Source organism: Juglans regia, chromosome 14, assembly GCF_001411555.2.
Source record: "Juglans regia cultivar Chandler chromosome 14, Walnut 2.0, whole genome shotgun sequence".
NCBI lineage: Eukaryota > Viridiplantae > Streptophyta > Magnoliopsida > Fagales > Juglandaceae > Juglans > Juglans regia.
The window spans coordinates 16858976-16868822 of NC_049914.1; the positions used below are offsets into that span (position 1 = coordinate 16858976).

The window sequence follows — 9847 nt, forward strand, 5'->3', positions numbered from 1 at the left end:
CTTTATAATAAGTGCCTCTAATTTTATAGTGTTAAAATATGTATAAGAAGTTATAGATTCACAAATAGATTTAGCGAAATCAAATTTCATAAATTGATATTACTAGATGTGACTCGATAAATTTAAAAGAATTTTATAATATGATGCACCATGATAAGACAATAAATTTATTTTTAAGTAGATTTATTGTGAATAAAATATTTCTCAATATGTATTAATTCACTAGCTTATAGATAAGATGTTGGTAGTGGATAACAAAAATGGCAAACATAAAATATCAATGCATAAGCTAAAAATAAACAAAATTATTTGATAAAATAGTTTAGAAAAATTCACTCCTCATCTTCACATATCATATCATATATAATTTTTTTTTTATTTTTTACCAAATATGTGGTGTACATAGTAAAATAACTCAATTAATTTAAAAAGAATAAAATTAATAAAAAATAAAAATAAATATAATGTATTTCTTAATATATAAAGAGGATAAGTAGTAAAATTTAATAGTTTATGATCAAATAGCATTATTATTATTAAAATAATTGACAATTCAAAATCAAGAGCTTGAATGATTGTGGGCGCGTATTTAAAAGAAGTTAATAAACCGTGGATAGCGAATTTATTAGTTTAGAGCTAAATAAGTAATGATGAGTTATTTAATTGATGGTGATTGGATAAAATAATTATTGCTCGGAGTCACCATCTTAATCAAATATTCTGTCACTGTAAATTTTAGAACAGTGATATAAAATAATTTCATAAATTATTTAATTTATAATAAAAATAATTTTATAACATATATTATCGAAAAATAATAAGTGTCCGCATAATTTTTTTAAGAAATAAAATTTATAATTAAAAATTAATTAATTTTTACATAAATCTATTATTTATTTATTTTTTAAAAAAATTAGATAACACTTATATATTTTATAATTATAAATATTATTTTTTTTTATAAATTTTAATCATCTAAATTATTACAATAAGAATTAAATAAATAAAATGGTCAAAACTAAAGGTGGTCAGGGAAGCAATGTACTGTATACAGTGAACCATGAGTTGGAAAAGCAGCCTTTCTATTATTATATTCCAACACAATCAATTATTTCGTCAAAAGATATTGATCGCATTTGGTCAGTTCTGGCGTGTCTGTGTCTATGTGGGTGTTTTGCAGTTTTCTTGGATGATCAAAATCTGAACCGTTCGTCTTCTTCGAGAAACGGTTTATCTAACCGATCCCATATGAATCACACGAGTCCTACGTAACACGCACGCGCATGAATATGAATTCCGTGCCGTGTAAAAATCCAATCTTCGATTTTCGAGGAGTAGGAAGATTTTTTTACAGAGAGACAGTTCAGTTTGGATTCTAATTATGTTTCTAAACCTGTTCTTTGGAATTAACAAATCAAAAAAAAAAGAAAAAGAGTCGGCTCTCCCTCTTCTGTTTCGACATTAACATTGGCATATATAAACAGAACCTTCGTATTGTTCTCGTGCTGTGGCAGCTGGGTCTCCTCCTAAAACGTCTGTAATTTCTGTTCTTGGGAAAAGCGATACATTGTGTTTTGAAGGTGGGGTTTTTCCGCTTCGAGTTTTTGTTATGCTGTGTTTTGTTCTTTGAGTTGTAATCTTAATGTAAGTTTTTTTTTTTTTTTTTTTTTCAGATAATTCATTGAGTTGCTTTTTGAATCATCTGCGGGTTCAGAGTTATAGAAAGAATGGAGAGTGAAACCGTGGCTTCATTGTCTTCTCAAAGTTCTGCAATTTCTGAACTTAGTGATGAAGATGTGTCTGCGTTGGAAAACGGATCTGGGAATTACGGGTATGCCTTATGTTTCGTCTGTTGATAGCATCTTTATTTATTATTATTATTTTAATGGTTGTTCTGTAAAGCTCTCTTTTGGATCTGGGTCTCTTTGCTTTTGACAATCCAGTGATTCAAAATCTCGGTTTCTTTGTGTTTGCGGGCAGGTGCTCCCATTACAGGAGGAGATGCAAGATCAGAGCGCCTTGTTGCAATGAGATTTTCGATTGCAGGCATTGCCATAATGAAGCAAAGGTTTGTACTTATGTTTATACATCTAATCCTTTCTTAGTTCTGTTTTTCTCTCTCTTTGCTTCTGTTCTTGGTAATAACTTCTATATTCTTGCTCCAATGTTTATTCTTCCTAAATTTTTTTTTTTGTGCATGAGCAGAATTCCATGGAAACCGATCCTCTTGATCAACATGATCTTCCACGCCATGAAGTAGAACAGGTTGGCAAATTTTCTTCTTCTTTTCTTCAGTTTACGAATTTCAAGTGGGCTGAAAGGTGTCTCTACTTTGGAAATTATTATAGATTTATACTTTTTTCCCGATGGATAGATACATTAGGATGCCGTCTCTCCGTGTTATAATTCATGACAAAAGCTGTTGTACTCTTATTCATTTGTTATTGCTACGTTCTTCGACAAGCGGACTGCTTGTGTTGGTATGTCTCTGGTTCTGTCACCATAGTTGGTCTTGCCCTATGCTTAGCCCAGTGAAGGAATCATGGCAAAAATTAAAAGTAAGGAGAAGAATGCTAGCTTTTGCTAATAGAGGATTGATGTCAGTCACACTTCGTTAAAACTCTTTTTCTTTTCTTTTTTCTCTCTTAGAAAGAGAACTGTTGCCAATATGGGGATAGTGGACTCTCAGTTATTAAGATAGAGGAAGTTACAAATTCAGGGTTTGATTATGTGCGAGAGGTTTTAAGGTCAGCTAACTGATAACTGGATTTTTTAAAAGCTATTGTTGGCTTTCTTGCCTCTTTCACCACACCCATGTTGATGTTGGATTTGGTGCCAAAATTCATCTCTAATTACTCTTGGTGCATTATTTCCAAACTTTTGAGCTGTTCTTCGATTCTGGAAAATGATATTTTTAAAGCGTTTTTAAGTTTAAGGATGATAGTAATTTGAGTCATATTGCATAGACAAACAAATACAATATGTACGTGTGTGTGTGTGTACTCATAGAAGTAAAGCATCACTCTACATTTGACCATTACCATTGCCAGAAACAGAAAATTAAAGGAGGGATGGGATTTTATTTGGCAGTCGTTTAATGTTGACACTCTGTGCTTGCTCTTTCCATTTCATGTCTCTTGAGAGCAATATAGTTTATGCAGAAACCAAAATATTTGCATTTAGGATGATACTTTGGTTGTTTCAAGGTTTTTCTTTGACCCTTAGGTAAATAAATGGATATCTTGGGATGATGAAAAGATAAATTGCTTCTGAAATGACTCATACTAATAAGAAAAGCAAGAAAGAATGTAAAAAGCATTTATTTTATAGGGTTTTACCTATAAAAAAAAATTTATTTTATAGGGTTTGATTTTGGCGGTCATAAAATTGGTGTTCTTTTATCGGTCTCTTGTATTTGTCTCTAGTTCTTCACTAGGTGAACAGGTGCCTTCTCTTCTATACATTCTATGTACTTGGGCTACGCGTATTCTCAACTTTATCAATAAAATTTCTTTTACCTATGAAAAAAGGTAGTATGTTATCTTACTTTCTTCACTTTTCTAATTTGTTAAAGTTTTGTTCCGATTTACAGGTCATCTGCTCCCTATGTGGTACAGAACAAGATGTAACTTCCCTAAATACTACACTTAAAAATTTAGTGCCAATTTTGGAGATTTTTTTTTTTTTTTAATATCTTACGTTGATCTTATCGTTTTGTACTATAATCAGGTTCAGCAGTATTGCACGAGTTGTGGTGTTTGCATGGGAAAGTATTTCTGTTCAACATGCAAGTTTTTTGATGATGATGTAAGTTCCAAAGTTTCGAGCCAGATCCATTGGAAAAAGATGAAGATTTATCTCTCTCTTCATTTTAATTTTTGGATAAAAAAGATGAAGATGGTTCCCAATGCACCTTTTGTTGGTTATTTTTTGTATGCTGGTTTGCAAAGTTCATTTTTAACTTATACAACCTATTTGTTCCTCTTTCAGACTTCAAAGAACCAATTCCACTGTAATGAATGTGGAATCTGCAGGTTAATTTTATAATTCATTTCTTTCTTATCACTTCATTAATTTCTTAATGACTAGAGGGTTTTATATGCTTTCATTTCCTAAGTCTTTGCTTGTTAATTTATTTTTACAGAATTGGAGGCAAGGAAAATTTCTTCCACTGCAATAAATGTGGTAAGTGAGGGGTTGCCTGATTCTTGACCATTAGCTGAACATCTTCATCTACTCCTCCTTATCTAGCAATTTTGTTTCCTCAGAATGTTGCTACTCGAAGTCAATGGAAGATGGACATCAGTGTGTTGAAAGAGCAATGCACCACAATTGCCCGGTTTGCTTTGAGGTATTATACAGTACTGATGTTTGATAAAAATGATATATATATATATATAATCAGTGAGATGAGTGCCTCTATTTTTTTTGCAGTTTCTGTTTGATTCAATGAAAGCGATTACTGTATTGCGATGTGGACACACAATACATGATGAATGTATGGAAGAGATGATGCAACATTTCCGGTGAGCATTTGTTTCTTATTCACTTACATGTCCATTGTGTTGTGCATGCAAGACGTGCAATATTATAACAGCAATAATAAAATTAGACTTATAATTCTCAAAGTCTGCACAATCTTCCTCTTTTCTATAATTTCAAACTTTACTCATTTATATTTTTTATTTTTGCTTCGGCATGCCTATTCAGTTAGGGAGAATCAATTCCTTCATCTTGCAGGTACTCATGCCCCATCTGCTCAAAGTCCATTGGTGATATGTCCGGTGCATGGGAAAAGCTTGACAAAGTGGTAAATGGGTACCTCCACTCTTTTGTTTTCCAGGAAAAATTGACCTTATGCTAATAGCATTGTTCTTCATGCCCTGACATGCTTTTTACTTAACTTCATATGCAGATTGCCTCAACTCCAATGCCTGAAATATACTTGAATAAGATGGTAAGTAATTAAGCTTAGCATGAAGACCTTTGATTCTTTAATGGCAACTGGTTGCACATATCTCTGATCGAGATTTCGTATGATCAGGTCTGGATTCTCTGCAATGATTGTGGAGCAAATTCTAACGTTCGATTTCACGTTATGGCACATAAATGCCTAAGCTGCAAGTCTTACAATACAAGACAGATCCAAGGAGAACCAACTGCACCGTGCGCATCGAGGGTGGCTGAGACAATGAGCTGTCACACTGGTTGATCGAGAGGCTTTTAGATTAACCAACCATTCGTTTTTCCAGGGGAAGCCAGCTTTTGTTAGAAATGTTTGTATAATGTTCAATCATATATACAAACATACAATTTACTTGTTTGTATAATGTTCAATCAGTAATGTAATTTTCCAAAACAAAAGAAAGGAAAAGGAGGGAGGGAGAAGAAAAGAAAGGGTTCATGATTTAATGTGCCGATTGGGTTCAATGTAAAGCTTGTCTGGGCTATTTTCAATCATAAATGTCATCATTCTTTCCATATTCTGTACTAATATCTCTGTATTTTTTTGATAGGAGGCACAGCCTTCAGTACAGGATTCTAACTACCATTCCTTCCTAAAATGAAATCTGCTGGAAATTGTACCTGCAATATCAGTTGACTAATTTTCTGTGCCTGAAGTTTTAAAGCTCTGCACAGATTTATCATTTGTTGGTTGATTGGTCGCAGCCACCTGAACACTTTTGGACTTAAAACAGTGTTGGCAACTCGGAATTTTTTAAAACTCAAATTTTCTCAAATTCTCCAGACAGTTTATATGCAAGTGTAGTTTTTCTAATCAAAATAACATCTTGACTACAGTAACAAGCAACTGGCCTAATATGGGTGTATTCTGGATTTTTAAATGAAGTTATAAAAGGAATGCTGATATCATGACCGCTCTTACTTCACTAAGTGGTAGGATAAGTTTTCATATGTGCAAAAAACTAGTGATCGAATGATCAAGGATTTTTCTCAACCTGCACTTGACTTGCAGGACAAAGAAGAATTTTCAGCCATCACATCCGGTTCAACTACTCCTGGATATCTATTAATCCAGGCTCCTAATTTACCAACAGCTTCACAACGAGGAAAAACCACCAGTTCATCCTCAAGAAAATCCTCAAAGTCTAAAAAGAATACTGATCTTCTTGATAGACTTAATAAAAAGGATTTAATCAAAATATTAGAAAAACAATTGTCGAAGTCTCTAAATATCTCACTACTATTTATTATTTTATTATTATTATTTATCTATTTTTTATTACTATTTATTACTATTCAATATTCTATAATTATTTTTTCATTATTTTTTCACTATTACTTACAGAATACTCACTATCCAAACAACTAGCCTAAAGTTAACTATAGTCTATAACAAAGCTAAAGAAAAAGAAAATCCCTATAACAAATTTTCTTTCGAAGCATTTTTTAAAACCAACCTCACTTGTATTTTTTAAAGTCCCTATAAAAAAACATTTCAAAGAATTTCTCCCTTCAAAAATATATTTAAGGGTTCCACCAATAGTGCAAAATTCTAAAAAAAAACCTCATTTATCAAAGCTTTTTAAAAAAGAATATAAAACTTTTTTCTTAAAAAACTCTTATATCCAAGCATGCAAGGTCTTTTTTTTTTTATTTTTTTTATTTTTTATCTGAATAATACATGGAAGAAAAAGGAAGTACACAGATTAAGGGGGTTCATACACTTCATGATCCTCTGTTACAATATGATTAGGAACTTCTGGTCCATCTATGCAATTACCTGATTATAGCTTCTGGCTTTCTTCCGATCAGTACGTATTTCTCTGATAAAGCCTCCATTATTTTAGTAAGCCTTTCATTCTCTTGATTCAGACAGACTTTGGTTGATTGCCTCAAACCACCACTTCCAATGCATCTCCTTCTATTATTGCTTCGGTATTTCCCATGTAGTCCGCTAATTTGCAAGCAACCTCAGCAGCACCCAGCTCCGCTTCATAAGAGTGTTGTAGAAACCATAGGAGTCGGTAATAAAGTTCATCAATCACATACCATAGCATTTATATCTTCATGGGAGTATTACTTTTTTCAATAAAAACAACTAGAGGTGATGAATTTTGCACCATTTCTACTGAATATGATCTCTTCTGCACACAGCAGCAACAAGGATAGTAAAACATGAATGTATTGTTTATTTGTCAAATGTTTATGTATGCATGTTCTTTAAAAAAAAAAAAAAACTGATTAGTTTATTTATTGAGTGTTCGACTCACTTTGTGTTTAAAACATAAACGTCTAGATAATGAAGAAGAAGCTGAGGAGCATGGTACTGCTGCAGAGAGAGAGAGAGAGAGGCGAATGCTTAGTATTGTCTCCGTTGGTTCAATCTCATGATAATGAGTTTATGTTGGTTGTTGCTTTTAGGATGGGTCCTTGTTGGGACATTTTGTTGGATTTGAAAACTAAACTTGTATTATTTTGGGAAGTGGTGTAAATATTTATGGATGGTGTAGGTGACCCGTAATATGGCCTAGGGCCTTCGTACTTATGGGGACGGAATCCCACCTTAACCCAAACTATTTTATTTTATTATGAATATGTAATGGATTTTGAAAGTCCTCTGTATGGATGTATGTTTTGGAAAATGTGTTCTCCCTCTCTTAATTGGGAATATAGGATATACGTATTTTATATTTATATTGGTCGCACACGCCTAGAAAGACAAAAAAAAAAAAAAAGAACATGTCAATGTAATAATTCCTCCCTTCCTAGGGCGGGATTATTACAGGAATGTCTTAGTAAAACTCTTTTGTCCACTTTGAATTGTTAAAAATGAAGTTGTTGCCCCTGGGTCGATATGAACCGTTGGTGGACCTTGAATGGATCCTTGTGAAAAGGATACCAAAGCAGAGTAGTACTTAAAGCTAGTGGGTACAACATATGAAAAATACGGTGAATGCGAAATATGCGAACTGCTGCATAAGTTAAAGATTATGACTTAGTCACCATGGTTAAGTTGGACGTTGGATGATGCGGTAATTAGTAGGAAACTAACGGTTAATAGGGGAGCCATGAGGTATCCAATTATACGTTGTAAGAAATGAATAAGACAATGAGTTCATAGATATGTTGCATGTTTATTGATCAATATGAAAAGATGGAAAAAAATTATTATTGAAAAGTCAAATGATCTCCATTACATGTTTTGAAAAAGTCAAAGTAACAAAAGTCAAGTTTTATGTCAAGTATATTTTCATGTATTCATTTCGTGGTTTGCCTTTATATACCAATGTTATCTATTGTATATTGTGTGTTTACTTATTGAGATTTTTTTCTAAATCTCACTATGTTAGTTTCCACTACCATTCATAACTTGAAATGATAAAAGTTGTAACAAGACAATAAGAGATCCATCATGGGGAAGCGCAAGAGGTCAGCACCCTCGATAGTCAACGAGACCTCGAAAAGCATTGAGAGCTCTTTGGAGCCATCCTTGGTGGAGAGGCTGAAAGCCACTGACAAGTTTATTACGGAAGTGCTACAACTCTTTGAAGAGCTAAGGAGGTTACTTAATAAGGACAAGGCAAAATAAGGATGACCTTGTAGGTTTCTTTTGATGAGGGATCGTAGAAATTGTAGTTGAAAATGAGAACAAAAGAATTTATGGTTCTATTTGAAGGTCCCTTGATTTGGGAGATTTTTGAAACAATATTTATTTTGGGAGTAACTCCGATAATAATGAAATCTTTTGAGATGATTAGTTTATGAACCATGTTGTTTTACAATTGCTACAAGTGTTACTTAGATTTACACAAATTTTTTCGCTGTGATTTATTGCATACTACTAAGGTGCATCACATTCTAATTGTTATGTACGGGGGTATGTAGCCATGAGTTACATGTCACGATGCTTTAGTCACTATCCAATCCCAAGTGGGGACTAGGGACGTCACAGTTAACGGGTTCGGATCAAAACAGGTTGACCCTTTAAGACACGATTTATAAACGGGTCAACCCACTTGACCCGAAATCAACGCATTTAGACTTTATTTCAAAATTAATTTTTTTTTTATTATTGTTGAGTTGTATTATTGATATTTTCAGTATACTTATACTTTTATTATTGGATTGTAATTTTAGACCTATACTTATATTTGTTATTATATGGTTGTAATATTGGTTTTATTATATATTAAAATTTGAAAATATTAATAATTTTATTAGTAGGTAGTCTTTTTTTAATATATTGTGGTTACTAATAAATATAGATTTAAACTTATGTCAAATCATGTTAATAAAGTCAAATGAGTTATGATTTTACCTTCTTTTGGTCTTGTTTGTATATCAAAATCATTTCAACTCATCTCATCTCAGAGCATAACGTACGAAGTGGGTCCTTCTCTTAGGAGTAAGATTTTTTATTCTCTATCCCTTGATAGATAACTTTGTCTCCCTACGTAGTTGGTGGAGTTTTGCATGCATGGCAAAAATCGACCTTTCTACTCTGTGGGAGGGTTTGAAATTAATAGAAGATGAAGATAGTGTAGTTGTTTTATCATACAAGTCATTGGAAGAAGCGGCGTTGAAAGGAAAGAACTGCCTTTTGATTTTGGTAACAATTGATAAGAGTTTCAATAAAGAAGCATTTAGATTAACAATGCCTTAAGTTTGGAGATTAGATGGTTGGGTCCATTTCACTGATGCAGGAGAAAACAAGTTTCTAGTGGAGTTTCAAAATGTCTTAGATTTAAGGAAGATTCTCAATGGTAGGCCATGGACTTTTGATCGATCTTTGATCGCCATTCAAGAAGTGGTTGACAACATTTCAACCAGTGCTATTGCTTTCTCTCATGAACCTTTCTGGGTGCAATTGCATAACATACCA

General features: G+C 32.9%; 1 protein-coding gene across 1 annotated transcript; it reads left to right on the forward strand.

The window, feature by feature from the left end:
• The first annotated feature begins 1118 nt into the window (after positions 1-1118).
• On the forward strand, positions 1119-5491 carry LOC108989711 (E3 ubiquitin-protein ligase RZFP34). The gene is made up of 13 exons (XM_018963428.2): positions 1119-1580; positions 1674-1831; positions 1981-2068; positions 2206-2265; positions 3593-3625; positions 3730-3807; positions 3991-4034; positions 4145-4185; positions 4269-4351; positions 4435-4526; positions 4741-4810; positions 4916-4957; positions 5045-5491. Exons 2-13 carry the CDS (start codon positions 1728-1730, stop codon positions 5210-5212), a joined length of 903 nt encoding a protein of 300 aa, XP_018818973.1. The 5' UTR covers positions 1119-1580; positions 1674-1727; the 3' UTR covers positions 5213-5491.
• Positions 5492-9847: the final 4356 nt, after the last annotated feature.